The 20,285-nt window shown below is 33.9% G+C and overlaps 2 protein-coding genes across 2 annotated transcripts in view; one reads left to right on the top strand and one right to left on the bottom strand.

Moving 5' to 3' along the window:
* The window catches only part of dhx32a (DEAH (Asp-Glu-Ala-His) box polypeptide 32a), a 26,409-nt gene extending 19,707 nt beyond the window's left edge, over positions 1 to 6,702 (bottom strand). Inside the window, exon 1 of the mRNA XM_056469389.1 lies at positions 6,264 to 6,702. Within this exon, the coding sequence (XP_056325364.1) occupies positions 6,264 to 6,515 (252 nt within the window). The 5' untranslated portion in view covers positions 6,516 to 6,702. The remainder of the gene's footprint in view (positions 1 to 6,263) is intronic.
* On the top strand, positions 6,558 to 20,285 carry fank1 (fibronectin type III and ankyrin repeat domains 1). Its single transcript, XM_056469027.1, is given in 13 exon segments — positions 6,558 to 6,626; positions 8,378 to 8,421; positions 8,423 to 8,454; positions 8,618 to 8,789; positions 10,258 to 10,382; positions 11,610 to 11,691; positions 12,915 to 12,989; positions 13,063 to 13,128; positions 14,980 to 15,145; positions 16,794 to 16,934; positions 18,736 to 18,813; positions 19,912 to 19,956; positions 20,041 to 20,285. Coding segments are annotated over 13 exon segments (1,143 nt in total). The 3' UTR covers positions 20,089 to 20,285.

The raw sequence follows: 20,285 nt of genomic DNA, 5'->3' as shown, positions 1-20,285 counted from the left end.
TTGTTCTGTTCTCTTTTCATGCGATCCCATTTTGTGTACTACTTGCATATTCTAATAAAACATTTTTAAAAAATAAATAAATATTGTATAATAAAAAAATAAAAAACACATTTAAATGAATTTTATTTTTGAGTGCACTGAAATATACATGAACAGAAACATTGCATAAGATATTATAAATGCAAATAAACAAATTAACAATTTTAATAAAAATAAATAAATTAAATGAAAAAAAAAAATGAAAAAACAGAAACCAAACCAAAATAAAAAAATGAAATAAAATAAAATAAAATTATAAAATTTAATTAAAAATTAAATTAAATTAAAATAAATCCACCTGCCAATTTTCTTTCTTTCTTTTTGGCAGACAACTCTTATGGTTGCCAAGATTGCATTTACATAATAATATTACAATTTAAAGTAGTTTTCCATGAGAACAGATAAAATACTTTATTTTAAGTGTCTCCACTGCATACACAATGCATGCACACATTCACAAAATAATATAGCCAAAATAAAGGCAAAATATACAGTGATCTGATTCTACTGAAAACACATTAAAAGTAACCTTCCATTTAATTTGGTTTCTCTATTTTGCTGGAGCTGATTTTTTTTTAGATGTAAAAATGTTTTTAGTGTACTAAAATATTCATGAACAGAAAGATTGCATAAAATATTACACATGCAAATAAAAACAAAATTAAGAAAATGTACTTCTCATTAAGAATTAAATTAAGAAAAAAAACATCTCAAAAGAAATACAAATATACATGAAAAATAAACACACATGAAAAGAAAAATGCATGAGATATTATACACACTATTCTGCCCTCACTCCGGTGTCTCTCTTCCCAAAGTTAGACAGACAGATAAACTCTTTCCAACACGTGAGATTGTGGGAGAATACTGCTTTATTCCATGCCACATTGAGTATGTTGAAACAGAGTGAATCTATGCAAAAAGATGTACATAAAATGAGCTATAGTAATCTATGTACATAACAATAACATCTGAGATAGAATATAAATACAAACAGATAATAAACTTACAGACAACACTGCTACAGGATGAGTGGATTGTAAGTGACTTCTTGTAAGGCGTTCTCTTCTTAAATGAAGCAATTAACTGATTCTAACTGTCAGAATACTTCTGTGGCAACAATTTAAAAGAAGCTAAATGACTAGGCATTAACTTATGGATTCTAAATACTAATATTTAGTAGATGATCCAGCACACACACAAATAAATAAACAATTTTAAAAATTAAATAGAATGAAACAAAACAAAAACAATAAAAAACAAATAAATAATACAATAAAAAATAAATACAATCAAATCAACTGGGAAAATTTCTCTTGATCAAAAATGTTTTTAGTGCACTGAAATATACATGAACAGAAAATATGAATAAGATATTATATATGCAAATCAATAAAAAAAATGTACAAAAAAAACAAAACAAAACAATAAATAAATAAAATAATAATAGTAAAAAAAATAATAAAAAGAAAACAACATAAAAAGTATATTTAATAAAAAAATTTTATTAAAATAAAATAATAAATTAAATTCCACTGGCAAATTCTCTTCCTATTCTGGAAGACATCTCTCCTGATTGCCAAGACTGCATTTATATAATACCATAACAATTTAAAGTAGATTTCTAAATAAAGGGCAGCATGGTGCCTCAGTGGTTAGCACTGTCGCAAGAAGGTCCCTGGTTCGAGCGCCGGCTGGGTCAGTTGGCGTTTCTGTCTGGAGTTTGTATGTTCTCCCATGTTGGCGTGGGTTTCCTCCAAGTGCTCCGGTTTCCCCCACAATTCAAACATATGCACTATAGGTGAACTGGATGAATTAAAATGGCCGTAGTGTGTGTGAGAGAGAGAATGAGTTTGTATGGGTGTTTCCCAGTACTGGGTTGCAGCCAGAAAGGCATCTGCTGTATAAAACATATGCTGGAATATTTGGCGGTTCATTCCACTGTGGCAACCCCTGATAAATAAGGGACTAAGCCGAAGGAAAATTAATAACTAAATTAAAAACAACCGCCACATAATCCTTCAAAATCAATAATTTTTATTGGCTAACTATTATAAATTATATTTGGTGCTCCATTATTAAAAACGCTTACTATCATCATCAATGCCAAAACTGCCTCATATTTTAAAAAACATTTACATCTTGACTTTAAATAATTAGTTTTGCACTATGCAGCACTGATTCCCTCACAGTTGTTAAACTACAATGATACAACAAGGAAAGCAGTAACAAATAGTGTGCTGATCAGCTGAATGCACACTATTTGTTTACAGGATTGAACACAATGGTTGCAGCTGACTCACTGCAAACACAACTGATGGCCTCATTTATAATGATTAGTAAAGTATATTTGCTCAGAGTGAAGACATCATGATAAAGTCACATGATTTCAAAACAGCAGGTCTGAGACTGATATCATGAGCAGAGAACAAACTGTGGGGCTTTTATTGTGCTAAATAGCCAGAATGTCAGGAATCTGAACCAAATTGGCTGCAACCCATTAGATGTTGAGCTGGAATTTGAACTGTGATTAAAGGAAGTCGAGTTTGCTGAATTAAAATGTACAAAAATAGAAAAAACAAATAACCTTGCAGTTATTATTTAAAGATATTGAGTTAATTTTATATTCGCAAATAAGTCATTCAGACTTAGTTTCAGAAAGGTATTCTTTGCAAATTCTAAATAGGCAAATTATATTAGCAGCCAATGACTATCAAAGTACAACATTGCTCACAGTCAATTAAATAGTGCTGACGTTGTTTTAAAGTCATTCTTACATGCAATTTCAGACAGAATATTCAAAGTTAGGGCTGCACAATATCTGGTTTCAGCATCAATATTGCAACGTGTGCATTAGCAATAGTCCCATCGCAAGATAAGCAACGTTGAGGATTATAGTTGACCAGAAACCACAGGTCAAAACGCATGACGCATTTGTGGAGACACTGCAGAATTTGAATATAATAGAGTGTTTTAAGGCTTGTGTGAGCATTTTAAGAGAGTTTATTTAATTTTAATAGCACATAAAAAAATGCATTTTATTGAATTATTTCCATGATGAAGGTAATGTAATGTAATTTTATATTTTATTAAGACTGCCCAGAAAACCATAAAGCACAGTTTATTACACTTTAATATTTTTATTTTTTTATTTATAATTTTATTTAATATTTTAGCATTTTTTTTTATTTATGACTGTAGTTTGTTTATTAAATGCATACAGTATAATAACTTGGCCTCACAGCAAGAAGGTCGCTGGTTCGAGCCTCGGCTGGGTCAGTTGTCGTTTCTGTGTGGAGTTTGCATGATCTCCCTGCGTTCGCTTGAATTTCCTCTGGGTGATCCGGTTTCCCCCACAGTCCAAAAACATGCAGTAGGTGAATTGGGTAAGCTAAATTGTCCGTAGTGTATGAGTGTGAATGAGCATGTATGGGTGTTTCCCAGTGATGGGTTGCGGCTGGAAGGGCATCCGCTGTGTGAAACATGTGCTGGATAAGTTGGCGGTTCATTCCGCTGTAGCGACCCCTGAATAATAAAGGGACTAAGCCGAAAAGAAAATGAATGAATGAGTATAATAACTATATATAAATATATAATTATATTTCACTCCCCTACAAAATAATCTAAGTCAATCTAAATTAGGGGTGCCTAAACTTTTTCTTATGAAAGGCCAAAATCCAAGCTTGACTTCGAGCAAACTGTATTACATTAAGGTTTCCATGGGTAATTTCCTAATTTATTTTATAAAATGTAAAAATAAATAGAAAAAAATACATCAACAGTATTTACTAATGCAGTCTAATTTTTCGAAAATGTACATTTTAACTAACCAATACAATAAAACCATCCAAAAAAAATCCACTTCTAAAACAATGGAGTTCAATGCCGAATATACTGGTTCTGCTTTGTCCCCTATTCATTGTGACAGTATGTGCATTTTAAAAAAATCTGATTCATTTACAACATTTAATTATAACATTTAATTTCAGTTAGCTTTTTTGTTACTCAACAATAAAACAAACAAAAAAAAATGTTACATTAAGATAGAACTTAGAAGATGTGTTAAAGGCATTCCCTAACCCTTCCCAATCATTTCCCTCTGGCGGGCCAAATCAAAGGATACAAGGTAGGGCTGTGCAATTAATCGGAATTGAATCGCAATCGTGATTTTAAAACATTGCGATTAGCTAAATCGCAAGATGCTGCGATATGAAATATTTATGTATTATTTAATTTCCCCGGCCAGAGCAAATGCGTGACTGCCGTCTGTGTGTGACAGTCTTACTAGCAAATTGAGTGAGCATGCTTTCGTTCTGCCCAATCAGAACTTTTCAATCTTCCTCTTATCAGCCATGTTAGTTTGCTGAGTGTTCTGTATTTTTATAATCATATATTTTTTTGTTTGCCTAATAAGCTACATTATCTCCCTACTTTGAACTTATTTACAGAAAGGTAAGGTCACTTTATTTGTGCAGATGCTCCAGAGAACAATTTGTTTAATTTATGAAAATTTTAAATTAAATTTAAATAAATGTTTATTTAAAGTTAATATCTTTTCAGTTTCCTTTTTTAACTAACACTTTCTTGCATTTTAGCAGTAAGAAGCCACGATACCAGCCTGATCACACAAGAAAACGTAAGTTTTTTTTAAAGTTTTGTCAGTTTAGTGGCTAATTCTTACGAATTCATACGAGTTCATTTGTACGAAATTGTACGATTTTAAAAAGGAGGCGTGGCACCTAACCCCACCCCTAAACCCAACCGTCATTGGGGGATGAGCAAATCGTACTAAATCGTACGAATTAGATCGTACAATTCATACGAATTAGCCACTAAATCAAAAAGTTACGAATTGTCGTGAGATTGTGTTGCAGATACAGGTTACTGAGCGGAATCTTCTACAAAATTAAATAGCAAATCAAATCAAAATATCTGTCAAAAAAATTGCAGTTAGATATTTTCCCCAAATCACACAGCCCTAATACAATAGGCCAACTTTGGCCCGCGAGCCTTAGTTTGGGAATACTGATCTAAATTAATGACTTTCCAAATGGAACCGTTTAAGTTGGCTAGTGAAATTGAATTTATATCGCAATGTATAATCGCAGAGAAAACAAAAAAAACATTGCAATGTCAAATTTTTTTAATATCGTGAAGCCCTATTTAAAGTAGCATGGTGAACAAAAGAGACCACATCACAAGTTGGCACTGAACGAATATACAAACATAAAAACAACTTTTCCTCAACTTTAAAGATACTGTATGGGGCCTTTTCTCAACTGCTTAACACTTTCCAGACTATACAAGGGACAGTTCATCCCAAAATGAAAATTCTCACAATTCACTCACCCTTATGTGATTGAAAAATCTTTATGAGTTGGGTTTTTTTTTATAAACACACACACACACACACACACACACACACACACACACACACACACACACACACACACACACACACACACACACACAAAAGATATTTTAAAGAATATGGAAACCTGAAGCTGTTGACTGTAACAGTAGGAAATCAAATACAATGGAAGTCAATACAAAATAATGTAATGTAAAAAACTATAAAATGTTTTTCTTACTTGGAGTTTTTTTTTTCTTGTTTCTAGTCCAAATATCTAAAAATTCTTAAATCACGAAGCATTTTCAAGACAAGCAAAAATTTTGTCAGGTTTTGAGAAATAATATGCCAAAATTAAGTGTTTTTTATTTAAAACAAACTAAATCATCTGCCAATGGTGTAAGCAAAATACTCTTGTTTTTCCTTTTGACATAAAATGATTTTACTTACCCCAGTGACAGATTACTTTGCTTATTTAAAGGAAAAACACACTTAATTTTGGCATATTATAAGTTTAAAATGAACGAATGTGCAAATATAAAACCAACTTTACCTCAATCTTTTTTGGGGAGTAACTCAATATTCAACCAGTGTTTCAAACAGTGTTGTTCAATGGCAGTGTGGCCTTATGTTTCTCCAGGCTATTTACGTGTTCAACAGCATTATTATTAGCAACATTAGGTTAAAATAGATGCTAGATTTGCACATTTTCTTGACATCATTTTGATTTAAATTTAATTTACAGTCAAACCGCATATGAATGACAAGTTCAAGACACCAAAACATGTGGACATTTTACATGTGGCGTAAATACACTGAACTTTTGAGGGTACAAATGGGTTAGGATTAACGTGTGTGTGTCTCGGTCACTCACCTGTGTGCTTTTACCAGTCTTTGTAGAGCCCGAGACTATGATAATTTGGTTATTTTCCAGCAAAGTCATGAATTCGTGTCTGTATTTCCACACGGGCAGAGTTTTCCTCTCCTGCAGGAGTCTGTAGTATCTGGAGGAGTATGGGAGTCCATCAAACTGATTGAGCTCCAGATCATCTCCAAACTCAAACAGGTTTTCTGAATCATCTTCTTCTTTCCCGAGTTCTCCTGAAATCTCACCATTCCCAGCCATAATGTCCCGCTGAACGCGTTTTAAGTTCACAAACTTACTCCCATGAGGGTCGATCAAACTTTTCACTCATTTGTGCTCGTGTATTTGGGCAAAAACAACCTTAACGTGTTGGTATAGTTTGATTTGTGGATGTGAAATTTCCCAGACTGTTGTAAACGCCGCTGCTGCTCTAGCACTCGCTGCGCGCTCCCGTGTGCTAATCCAGTTAATTCATTGGCCAGCTGCGCATGATCAGATACAAACACGCGAACGAGCTTTACGAAGCAATTTTATGTTATGTTTATATATTTTTTTCAGCTATATTTTATCGATATGATTATATATATCGTATCGTATTCGATTCATATATATATATATATATATATATATATATATATATATATATATATATATATATATATATATATATATATATATATATATATACATACATACATTTTTTAAAAAGTATTCAAGACTTCCTACTGTGAATATGGTTCACAAGTATTTTTTTAAATCAACTATTAAATATACGATTTATAATTTGTTAAAAACTTCTTAAAAGTATAGTTTTATAGTATTTTTTTTTCTCCTGTAAAACTTTTTATATACAATTGTACGTTTTCAGGTTTACAAAAGTTCTACCATATTAAAATCTAGATTCTAGAAGGGATACAGTTTTTATTTATCAACATAATCATTATTATTATTAATAATAATAATAATTTTATTTGATAATGAATGAATGAATGAATAATTTAATAAATGAATAATTTATGTGAATTTTAAGATACTGTAAGGGGTACGTTTAGGGTGCGTTAGAGGTAGACTTAAAAAAACACAATTTAAAAAATAATAATAATACAAATAAATAAATAACTCTGTCTACATTCATGCAATTTTTGGAAGTATTTCGTTTTTTGTTATTTATTATTATATATATTTTAGATTGTTTTTTATTTTTTATGTATACATAAATAAAATTTCAACCGACTTTTATTCAGAGTAATATAAAATATAATTAAAAATATTAATAAATACAGGGATGGTGACATGGTGGCACAGTGGGTAGCGCTGTCGCCTCACAGCAAGAAGGTCGCTGGTTCGAGCCTCGGCTGGGTCAGTTGGCATTTCTGTGTAGAGTTTGCATGTTCTCCACGTGTTTGCGTGGGTTTCCACCAGGGGCTCCGGTTTCCCCCACAAGTACAAAAACAGGCGCTAGCCTATAGGTGAATTGGGTAAGCTAAATTGTTTGTAGTGTATGTTTGTGTGTGAATGGGTGTGTATAGGTGTGAAGGGCATTCGCTGCGTAAAACATATGCTGGATAAGTTGGCGGGTTCATTCCTCTGTGGCGATCCCTGATTAATAAAGGGACTAAGCCAAAAAGAAAATGAATGAATGAATGAATATAATAAAAACAGCGATAACCTTCTAGCTCCAAGCCCGTTTTTTAGTTTAAATTTTGTTGTAAGGGGCGTAGCAACCGGGGAGGTACGTGGGGGATATGTCCCCCTCACTTTTTGAGACAGACAATTTAGAAACAGGAAATTAAGAATGTAAACTTTTGGATTTCATACAGATGTCCTCCCCACGTTTAAAATGTCCACTACACCACTGTTTATACCTATTATTATATTCATTCATTCATTCATTCATTTTCTCTTCGGCCTAGTCCCTTTTATTATATTAATACAATATTATATTAGGTATTTTATACAGAATATATAAACAATATTATACAGTATAATATTGTTACATATTTTCTTTGACAGACCTTTGACCTTTGATTATTCAAGTCTTTAATAACCCTTATAGATATTTACATTAGATGTCGCCTATATCTATGGATAGGCCTCATGCAACTGAAGTTGTGTTGTTATAGCAACAACAGTCCATACAGCCTTTCAAAACATTGAAGATTCCGCTTATTTAAGTTACTTTTATCAATGGATCCTGCAGGTAAAGTGACCATATTTACTATTTTATTTGTAGCTTTTAGTTTAAAATAAGTATTTAGATAAACAAGATAGGTAAACTGTTCGTTTAATGCCATCTAGCGGTACTTTCTGGCGCTAACTCTCCGGTTTCTCCGACTGTTCATTGCTTATTTTTTCGTCCCCAGAAAAGCGGCACCGGTCCGAGGCTCTGGCCGTCGGACAGGTCAGTCACCATAGCATTGAGCTGATCTGGAGCCGGGAAAAAGGCTCAAAATGGACAGACCCACCGCAAAACTGGACCTGCTTCATCCTGGAGCAGAAGAACAACACAAAACACAGCTATAAACAGATACACAAGTGAATTCTGCACTCAGTTTGTGACACAACTGAGCTAGTGACACTACGGACATATTTTTTAGAGATTGTAAATTTAATGGCACATCCCTTACAAGAATTAACCATGTTTTTGGATAGTAAAATTGTAGTAATTAGGTTTTTGGCGCTTTTACTTCCATTTGTATACCAACAGTTTTACTACAAATTACCATGGTAAAACTGTGATTGATGTTGCAAAACCAGTTAATTTGGGGTCACATATCACAGTCTACTATAGTAACCACAAACAAACAATGGTTTTTCGAATTTAAATGAAGTACCAAGATCCAAAAACATGATTTCTCAAGGGATCTGCCATCCCAAATCATGTAAGCAAGAGCCTGCTTGCATTTACTTCAAAATAAAAGTAATTTTGTGAAAGTTTCTATCTATGGATAGAAAGATAATGGATAATATATTCTCACCATCTGAAGAATGTTTGGGGGAAAATGCAGCCATTAACATCCATAGCAGGAACACACACAAAAAAACTACTACCTAGGTTTCAAATAATTCTGGCCCAGATTTGGCATAAAGCTGGCACAGCAGGCATTCATTCGGCACTGGCATACAGCATGTGGGCCAAACATGACCTGGATTTGGCAGAGGTGGCACCATCTTTAAGGTGGCACACATGACTTGGTCCAAATGTTAAATGTAGTATTTGGCCCAGATGATAAAAACTGATAAGTGGGCCATGAAAGTTTTATCTTGCCAAGTTTTATAAGCCAACTAAGGCTTATCTTGACCCACATTTAAATAATTTTTGAGTAAAGAAAAAAAATTCTACCAATCGGGTCCTTTGAGGAAAAAGCATGCCCATAGCCCGCCTAAAGCATAATGCTTCATGGGTTTATTAATTTTATTGCAGTCATGACACAACAGTATATCTGGCCCAGTTCAGGCCCAGTTATGGGTTATTGACTTGGCTGAGACTTGGCAAAGACATGGTCCATGTTTGGCCCTTGTCTGGAAGCCAGACTTGGTCCAGTCATGTACCGGAGTTCACTGCGACATGTAGGCCAAGCAAAAGCTGGTTGTGTGGGACAGATCTGGACCAGAGAAATTTCGCTATTTGAGTAATTACTTAAAGTAATCTGAACAGTAACTTGATTACTTCAAAAGCGGTATAGACTAATTTAATTACATCAAGAGTGACTCAACACTGCTCATGACTTGCTCAGCTAATTATTAACAGCTCTTAAGCAGTGTTGAGGAAAAAGTTATATATATATATGTTATTTAAATATTTTAATGAAAGTAATGTGAAAGTATGTGGGGTTTTTTTTTTGCATTAAAAAAGCAAAATAGGTTTAAAAATGTATAAATGTTTTTACCCAAACACTGCTGTTAGGTCACCTTACAAAGTGGTACTTGTTCAGTCTTGGTTAGTTGTAATCATTTTTACTGTATTTTATGGTATTTTATACTGTGTTTATGGCTTGTTTAGGGGCTACAATACACGCTTCACGGTGGATAACCTAGAGCCAAAAACCACCTATACTTTCAGACTCAAGGTCACGTGGCCCTCTGGTCATCAGCAGTATTACCCATCAGTCACTGCTTCTACAGAAAGTAAGGACACAAAACATCGCAAAACACTGACAAAACTTCATGATCATGTTATTTGATGATATTTGATGAGAATATAATTATCTGTGCTGCACATTTGGTTATGAACATGGGTTTTTCTTTTGAAGGTTATTGTGTAAACTACAATTTTTACAGTTTTTGTTCTTGATTTAAAAAGTTTTAGGTTTTGGGTGTTATTAAGATTCAATTATTTTTAAAAGGTAAAAATGAATTAAATGCATGCAAAATCAGTATTATAATCTTAATATAGTAAAAAAATTAAAAATATAAATTATTTGCCGTTTGTAAAAAAATGATCTTGACTTCATAAATAATAATTATATTATTAATAATAATAATAATAATAATATAATGTATAAGAAATAATATATATAGAGAAATAAGTCTGTACAATAACAAAAAATGTACTGGCAGTTTAATACAAGGTCTTTGTAGCATAATATACAACACCAATTCAGACAATATCACTTCAAACTATTAATAAAAGTCACTTTTTTGAACGTTTACTGCTAATTTACGGTTATATTTTAGTGTTGCTTCATGTTGTCCTGGAAATTGAATAAAATTTGACTAAACCTCCTTTTGGGGAGGTTTCCCACATAGCAAAAACTTCTCTGACCCAGCTCTGGCCCACACAATCAGCTTTTGCTTGGCCCATATGTCGCAGTGAATTATATTACATGACTGGACCAAGTCTGGCTTCCAGACAAAGGGCCAAACATGGACCATATCTTTGCCAAGTCTCAGCCAAGTCAATAACCCATAACTGGGCCAGATATACTGTTGTGTCATGACTGCAATAAAATCGATAAACCCATAAAGCATTGTGCTTTATGCCTGCTATGGGCATGCTTTTTCTTCAAAGGACCCGATTGGTAGAATTTTTTTCTTTATTCAAATTTTTTTACATGTATTTTAATTGTGGGTCAAGATAAGTCAAACTTACATGGTCCACATATTAATTTTTATCATCTGGGCCAAATACTGCATTTAACATTTGAGCCAAGTCAAGTGTGCCACCTTAAACATGGTGCCACCTCTGCCAAATCAGGTCATGCTTGGCCCACATGCTGTATGCCAGTGCCGAATGAATGCCTGCTGTGCCAGCTTCATGCCACATCTGGGCCAGAATTTGTTGCTACCTGGGTTTCCATTTGCAGACTCTCTCTGCTGTAAAATAAATGTCATGTCCGGCTGTGTTTTCCTCAGAGCCGCCTCTGAATGGGAAGAATCTTCACAGTGCCGTCCTCAAGACTGATGAAGTGGAGCTCTGCCGAGTGCTGCAGTCCGGGTGAGTTTATTAACACTTAATTCAACATCTAAATCAAATTCACTGAGGAGAGATAGTGTTTATCATTCATAAATCTTGCATTCATCAGATGCTTTAATCATGAAGAACTTTTAAATTACCACAGGGATTCTACTATTACACATTAGACTAGCACATTAGACGCTAGGACATTGTAAATACTGTAGTGCTTTTAATCCACACTATAGTAAAAGGACTTGCTGCTATGGTAAAACAACTATAGTAATATAAACAAATGACCCGTTACTGTAGTTTTCTACAATTATAGCGTACACCACAGTTTATTGTTGTAAAAAAGAAGTATACTACAGTATTTATTACAGTTTATCACAGGGTGTTCATGGGGTCTTCAAAAGTATTAAAAGTTACAAAAGTTTAAGCCCCTTAAAGAGTATTCAGAATTCTTACATGCTATTTTACAAGGTATTAATGTTTTTTGATTATACAATGTATAATTTTATGCAAAGGTTTGAATCTAATTAGCAAATATTTGGATGCTGCGTAGATTATGAAATCGATAAACTCAAATTTGATCTCAGGCTGGTAAAGGAAACACTATTTCTGCTGGGAGAGATTGACTTAGCATTTTTATTCAGCATGTCTACTGTTTTAGTTTAGTGCAGGTAATGTTTGACACAACATCATTTAAAAACAGACGCTTCTACTTATATTCTTCTACTTATATTTTTAAAGCATTTTTAAGCTATTTTGAATCCCTAACTGCCCACACTATGTTCAATCTTTCTGTGGATCATGATGAAAATGCAACGGTTGCCTCTAATTTTCTGATAATTCAGCCTGTTATAAAGTAAATTATTATTAATGTTTTTTGTCACATACTCATATTTTTTAAAATTTTATATGGTTTCAGATTCAAAACTGAAATTCAAAAACATTTAGAAATCGGTATTGGCAAATTTGTGCTTTCTTACAATAAGCATTTAGTAAATATACAACCTAAATGTTCCCAATGTTACCGGTAATAACTTAAAAACTGGCGATGAGGTCTTAAAATGTGTGGAAAAAGTCTTAAAAAGGTCTTATCAGGTATTGATTTTTTTACGCCATTTTCCTTCCTGTATTAATTCAGTATAGTTATTACTACGGTATGCTGGAACATTTATTAACAAAGTCTTTTTGAATACTATAATATACACAGTATACAGTGCCGGTTCAAAAACACTTTAGTATTTACTATAAATTAGAACGGTCGCAGTGGACGTTCCTGACCGGCTGGACTACACTCCTCTAATGATGGCGGCTATGAAGGGCTTTACTAGGTAATAAATGCTTATTAAGACATATCTGTGTGTCTGCATGTCTGTCTGTCTATCAAAGTGTTTTGTGTCGTAGTGGAGTTCAGATTTTGGTGCATCATGGAGCAGATGTAAACAGAAAAAACAGCAGTGGCAAAGACAGGTGAGTCTTTCTTTCTTTCTTTCTTTTTTTCTTTCTTTCTTTCTTTAGCTCAGTTGTGGATCTCTCATATTATAAAAAAATGACTAAATGTTTTAATGAACTGTCTAAATTCGCTAAATGTTCGATTATTTTGTAGAGCTGTTCTCAGATTACATTATAATGCTAAATCTGTGATCATTTTCCATTTATCAAAAAGTAAATAAAACAATAATAACAATGAAAAATGATAAATAGTTTATGATTGCTGAAATATTGTCAGGGTTTGTTTCAAGTAAATTTTCACTTGTACGATGATTTTTATTTATTTATTTATTTATCTATTTTTGCCAGAATTGTGAAATCGCTAATTTTTTTTCAGGTCAAGTTTTGTTTCTGCCACTCTATTTGGTTTCTTTGTCATAAACTACAGTGTTACTATGTTTTTTTTATGTGAGAAGCTGCCATAAAGCCGTGTGAAATGTGAACAATTTAAAACCTCGCACACAACTGATAATTTCAATTCTGTATGAAATCAAAATTTACAATGTTTACTTTGCCAGCGCACATTGTTATTCTTTTTATGTGAACAATTAATTTGTGTAAATTATTCCACAAAAAAAGGTTGTTTTGGTAATCTTAATTAATATTCTGACTGTTTACTTCCAAGTTATGAGTGGCGTTCCTTCTCTGATGACGTCAGTTTGACGCTTTATCCACAATATTCTTAACCACGCCCCCTCACCATTAGTTTGCTATGAGTAAAAGATGTGCAAAAAGAAAGCTCCGCCTCCCTTCCCAATATTCCGTTTGAGCTGGAAGTACATCAACACACTGAAACTAAAGCTATACTATCCATCCTAAATAGCAAATAAAACCATAGTATGTTGAAAAGAGTATGCCAAAGATTCCCAGATGCTCTATTTCCAGTAAAAGTTTGAACCATCCGTACTCTAACTGCTAAAAATGCCCACAATACATTGCACATTGGACTTGAATTCGATTAGAACTACAAATTCTGGTAAAAAGTGTAAACAAACTACAAATATGGTGGACGCACGAGACCAACAGTCAAGTTTAATATGTTAAAAGTTAAAAATGTTTACATAACTTTGCAGTTATATTTTAAAAAGTACATAATTTTAGGACGTAGTACACTACCTGACAAAAGTCTTGTTGTGAATCCCAGTTGTAAGAGCAACAAATAATAACTTGACTTCTAGATGATCATTTGGAAAAGTGGCAGACGGTAGATTTCTCTGATGAATCATCTGTTGAACTGCATCCCAATCATCACAAATACTGCAGAAGACCTACTGGAACCCTCATGGACCCAAGATCCTCAATGAAATCAGTCAAGTTTGGTGAAGAAAAAAATCATGGTTTGGAGTTACATTCAGTATGGGGGCGAGCGAGAGATCTGCAGTGTGGATGGCAACATCAACAACCTGAGGTATCAAGACATTTGTGTTGCCCATTACATTACAAACCACAGGAGAGGGCAAATTCTTCAGCAGGATAGCGCTCCTTCTCATACTTCAGCCTCCACATCAAAGCTCCTGAAAGCAAAGTAGGTCAAGGATTGGCCAGCCCAGTCACCAGACATGAACATTATTGAGCATGTCTGGGGTAAAATAAAGGAGGAGGCATTGAAGATGAATACAAAGAATCTTGATGAACTCTGGGAGTCCTGCAAGAACGCTTTCTTTGCCTTTCAACAAGACTTTTGTCAGGTAGTGTATATGAATTGGGTCAGAGCATAAGTCTCAGCAATTTCCTATTAACGCTGACTTTATATCTGAAATGGACTCTAGGTAAATCGTCAAATTGGAATAGTTATATCTGACTTTTTTTCTCTCCAAACTGTTGAATCAGCCTGATGCTGGCGTCTTTTCATGGACACCTGGATGTGGTGAAGCTGCTGTGTGGATGCGGCGCGTCCTGGAGCGCTCGAGACCGGACGGGCTGCTGTTCTCTGCATTGGGCCACAGCTGGAGGACAGCTGGACGTCCTGCAGTACCTCATACAGTATGGATGTGAGGTCAGAAGGTCATCAGTAGGCTAAACATATATGGTTTGTAAAGAAAAACAATGCTAGTCATCAAATACACGGATTTGACAGACGTCCCTTGTGTAGTCATTCATTACTGTGTATTTTTAGACTATTATGTATTTTGTGCTATTCTATTAGATTTTTACTCACAGCCTAAATTTAGCCTTGTTTTAGCAAAGTCATCTATGTTTGGATGTGTATTAAACACAAAGTTGCTTGGTGGGATATACAGGATGGCCAAGTTACAACAAAGACAAGAAAAACACATGTTAATGATTATTGTTAATTTACTTAATTCACAGGGGCAGTTCACAAAAGTTTGTGGTCCTCAAAAATTTTATCCAGTGGTGGGCCGTTATTGGCGTTAACGTGCTGCGTTAACGCGAGACTCTTATCGCGCGATAAAAAAAATATCGCCGTTAATCTTTTCTCAAGGTTGAGTTGGGAGCTGGGTCTATTCTACGCAAGTTATGATGACTTTTACCTTGATAGTTTAGCGCGGATGTATACCTGACCGGTGAACCGCCTGACAAAAAAGTGCCCTTCAGAATCAAATCAGTAGGATGCCCTTCTGGATCTTTCACTTACTTCGAAGACACTCCTGACTACGCTTACATGGACATCTGTAATCTAGTTATTTGCCTTAATAGACTATAATATAATGAAGGTGTGAAATGCTTTCATGTAAGAGTTTCCTGTAATTTTGGGTGACTTTAACTGCAGTTCGGCAGTTTCACATTCACTCATGAACATTTCATTCATGCCCCCGTGACAAACTGGGGTATTAGACGCAAATAAGGAGTAAGGACTGGTGAGAGTGTTATGGAATTTAATAATGCATGCCAAATGGAAAGAAAAAACGTCCGCATTTCGTGATGTGTGTGTGTGCGCGGTACTTTACTGACAGCCGCTTGCGTGGATCTTGTCAGATAATATAATGAAAGTCCTACATGATGGTAATAGTTTGATTGCGGTGTTTACTTCAATAATGCCACTAATATATGCATACTCCACATCTTAATTCCATTTCTGTTTAGTTCAGTTATGACTTTAGTCGGATTAAGGTAATCAAAAATCGCTGTTTGGAGCTTATGTAGGCCTACAGTTCAAAATTCATGTTTAACTGAATAAACAGTTAGTAAACACAAGTACATCTTATTGAACATCTTTTATTTTCATCACCAATTATTATAGTAGATCAGTTTCTCAAGCAGTTTGTGAGGCATTTTGGAAACAGGAGATGAGCCCCTGATCTAATGCGCCACCTGGCTTGAGAAACCCGTTCTCGAAGATTTATTATCAGGGTAGCATACATATTCTGAATGCCTTCAGCAGAATTCAAATGAGCCATTTTAATCTCGATTAATTCCAAGATTACAGTGAGATTAATCTAGATTTAAAAAAAAAGTCTCTGCCCAGCTATACACCTATCATTTTCTGTTGAACAATAAACAAGATGTTCTGAAGACTGTTAGAAGAAAGCAGCCATTGACATCCATAGTGAAAAAAAAATACTATGGGAGTACATGGCTGATTTTTTTTCCAGCTTATTTCAAGGGGTCCCAAAAATGACTTTTCCTACAAAAAATGTTAGAGAAAGAGGAACATGTTATTACCTGATGTTCTCCTGTTTCAGGTCAATGTGCAGGACAACATCGCGTGGACGCCGCTCATGCTCGTGTCGGTCATTACTGGAGATCCGGCTGTGGCTTCATTGTTGATCAGCGCTGGAGCTGATGTCAATGTGCAGGACAGAGACGGGAAAACACCTCTGATGGTCAGAACTTAAACTGTGCTCACTTCATCTGTGTGTGTTTAGCTGGCGCTGCTTCTCATGCTTTTTTGATCAAGTGACGTGCATAATGAAGGGAACCCCTATTATACCCTATTTACAAAATGTAAAATAAGTCACTGATGTCCCTAGAGTGTCTACGTGAAGTTTCAGCCCAAAACTCACAAATAATGTTTCATTTGGTCAAAATTGTGCCGTTGTAGGAAAGTCCTACAACGGGGTTGCAGTTCTTATGAGTACCCACTAGATGGCGCACCTCTCTATTTTAACAGACACTTACCACTTTCACTTTAAGAGCAAGCACATGGCACAATTCACATGTGGGGCACGGTGAGACTGCAAAAGATAAACCTGTGTGCGTTCATGCCAAGGAATTTATTTATATAGTTATTTACTGATTTCCACCAAAAATATGTACAATACTGATGTTAATATTGTTGTGATAATACATGTAATGTTATATTACTCCTTTAATGCATATATTTGCATATATCTGATGTTATATGTCAATCTGTGTTGGGAAGCTAATATGCTAGTCCAAACTATTTATGCTACAGCATGTTTCTTTGTTGAATTAATGGATATATTTTGACTGATGGTGTAATTCAGAGACAATTCTAGATACTATAGTTTGACACTGAATTTATTCATATATTTGAAGATTGTTTTCTGCTGTGATGTTTGACTGTTGTTGTTAATTGATAAACCTGTAATATTTTATTGATATTCAATTTGCCTATTTTATGTTTCAGAACACACACACACATCCCCTCTGTACCTATAATAAATAACGGGTGACCTGTACTAATATACCCATCATTAAAGCTTTTGTTGGATGAAACTCTCCAAGCCCTTTACTCTTTTACCGGAGTCTCCAGTTTTCAAGAACTATCAGAACAATTCAGAGGTTCCACCTCTACAGCCGTTTTGGTGACTGTTGCTTTAAATCCAAATGAGATTGTGCTCTTTTTCAGAAGAGGGCGGAGCTACAAATGCCTATGATTAGTCAACATAGTGGCAGATTCAAAACAAGACTACTGTTATCTGTGGGAAAAAACTGAAAATGTCAAGTGTCTTAGAAGGCAGTCTATAGAGACTGTGTTCATTGGTGCATCCTAAAAATCCACATTTAAAATCCTATTAGTTGCTGACATTATCTTCAGCAGGTTAAATCTCTGATGGCGGATGGCTGCTTCTTACTCAGGGCTGTTTATGCTAATGAGGGAGCGATGGTCAATAATGGGCGGGGCTTTTCCCCGCTGATGACACGTGCAAATAGAGAATGTCATTCAAAGTGTTTCTGCAGACTGTTTTTATAATGATTATAAAAAATACAATTATTAGATTTTTACCATTAGAGGCTGGATATATTCCCACTGTGTTTAACCCCCTTATAAAAGTGATTGTAAATAATAGGTCACCTTTAAAATAAAGCTTAAAATAAAATTCACAACAGCACATCAAATAGAACATAATAATACATACATTCTTCATTTTATAATTCTTAGTGATCTTACTTAAAATTTACCACTTGTGATTTAAAAACAAAAAAATGCTAATTTATGATGTAAAATCACTCAGATGTAACAAAAAAAAACTTATTTTAGTTTCTTATTTTTATGCACTTTTATCCTTATAATTGTTTTATATTTTCATTGTCTTAAGGATGTGTAATTTTCAAAATTGCATTTTGGTTTACACATGCACAGTCATCTAATCTGTTTGAAAACTAGCAAAGGGTTTCACATATTCATGTAAATGACTGTATGTATGAATTGTCTTGCAGGTTGCTGTGCTGAATAACTATGAGCGTCTGGTTCAGATCCTGCTGAAGAAAGGAGCTGATCCAAACATTCAGAATAAGGTGAGAACTTAAAAAATCAGACATTTGCAAAAATGGTATTTTCAACGTATAAAATTTGGAACAAATAAAAAAAAAGACATGTTTTCATCATTCAAAAAAACCATTTCATTATTATAAAAAACAAAAATTGTATATTTATTTTGAAGTCGAAACTGTTCGCTCTTTTTCAACTGATGTTTAATTATCCAAGGAAATTTGTACAGTATTTCCAATAATATATTTTTTTTTCTGAGTTTGGCTGGAATTAAAAACTATTTTAAGGTCAATATTACTAGGCCCCTTACGAATTATTATTTTTTCGAATGTCTACAGAACAAAAGACTGTAAATCAATAACTCGCCTAATTATTCTTACTTACCTAGTTAACATAATACCCTAGCTAAGCTCTTAAATTGTATTAAATTGCAAAAAAAGTTGAAAAAATATTATATACTGTCATCATTGCAAAGACAAAAGGAACTATAATGTTTATATTGATTAAAAATGTGTTGAAATATATTTTAAAGAACGAAAAATTCACAGGAGGGATAATAATTTTGACTTTGACCGCATAGTAGGAGTGTGTGGGAATATATATATATATATATATATATATATATATATATATATATATATATATATATATATATATATATATGCCATGATGAATGTACATAATATTTGACTAGATATTTTTCAGGATACTAGTATTAGTATTCAGCTTAAAGTGACATTTAAAGGCTTAACTAGGTTAATTAGGTTAACTAGGCAAGTCATTGATTAATGATGGTTTGTTCTGTAGACAATCAAAAACAAAGGGGGCAAATAATATTGACCTTAAAATGGTTTAAAACAATAAAAACTACTTGTATTCTAGCCAAAATAAAACAAATAAAGACTTTCACCAGAAGAAAAAATATTATAGGAAATACTGTGAAAAATTCCTTGAAAAAGAAACAAAATTTATAAAAATAATTCTTACTTGAACTATATATAGTTCAATATATATTCTTTCCATTCAATATATATATATTTTTGGGAGAAATCAATACATTTACCTCTGATTATGAAACTGTATCCTGTATTTATTAATCTGACCAGTCTATTTCTATGCTTCAGTGTGGAGTTAGCGCTCTGGAGATGGCCAAAGCATTCGACAGGCAGGTAAATCCACACGTTTCATTAATCAACCTAACCATCAACACTTAAAACTGTTAAAATATAAGCTACATTGCTTTTTTATTTCAGAATATCATCAGTTTGTTGGAGGACGAGGAGTCTGAGAGGCCAAAATAAAGAGAGACATCGCAGAAGGGTTTTATAAACAACTTTATTAGCGCCGGCCTTTATGCAGACCGTTCAACATACGGTATCTGATTTCACATCTCATGATTAATCAAAGACTCATCATCATAAAAAAGCAAGTTTACACCCGTGACACTACAGAAAACGAACATTACATGAGCAGATTTACTGAATGCAGATACAACATG

This window comes from Danio aesculapii, chromosome 12 (genome assembly GCF_903798145.1).
Source record: "Danio aesculapii chromosome 12, fDanAes4.1, whole genome shotgun sequence".
Classification (NCBI taxonomy): domain Eukaryota; kingdom Metazoa; phylum Chordata; class Actinopteri; order Cypriniformes; family Danionidae; genus Danio; species Danio aesculapii.
This window is presented reverse-complemented; position numbering and strand designations above follow the sequence as displayed.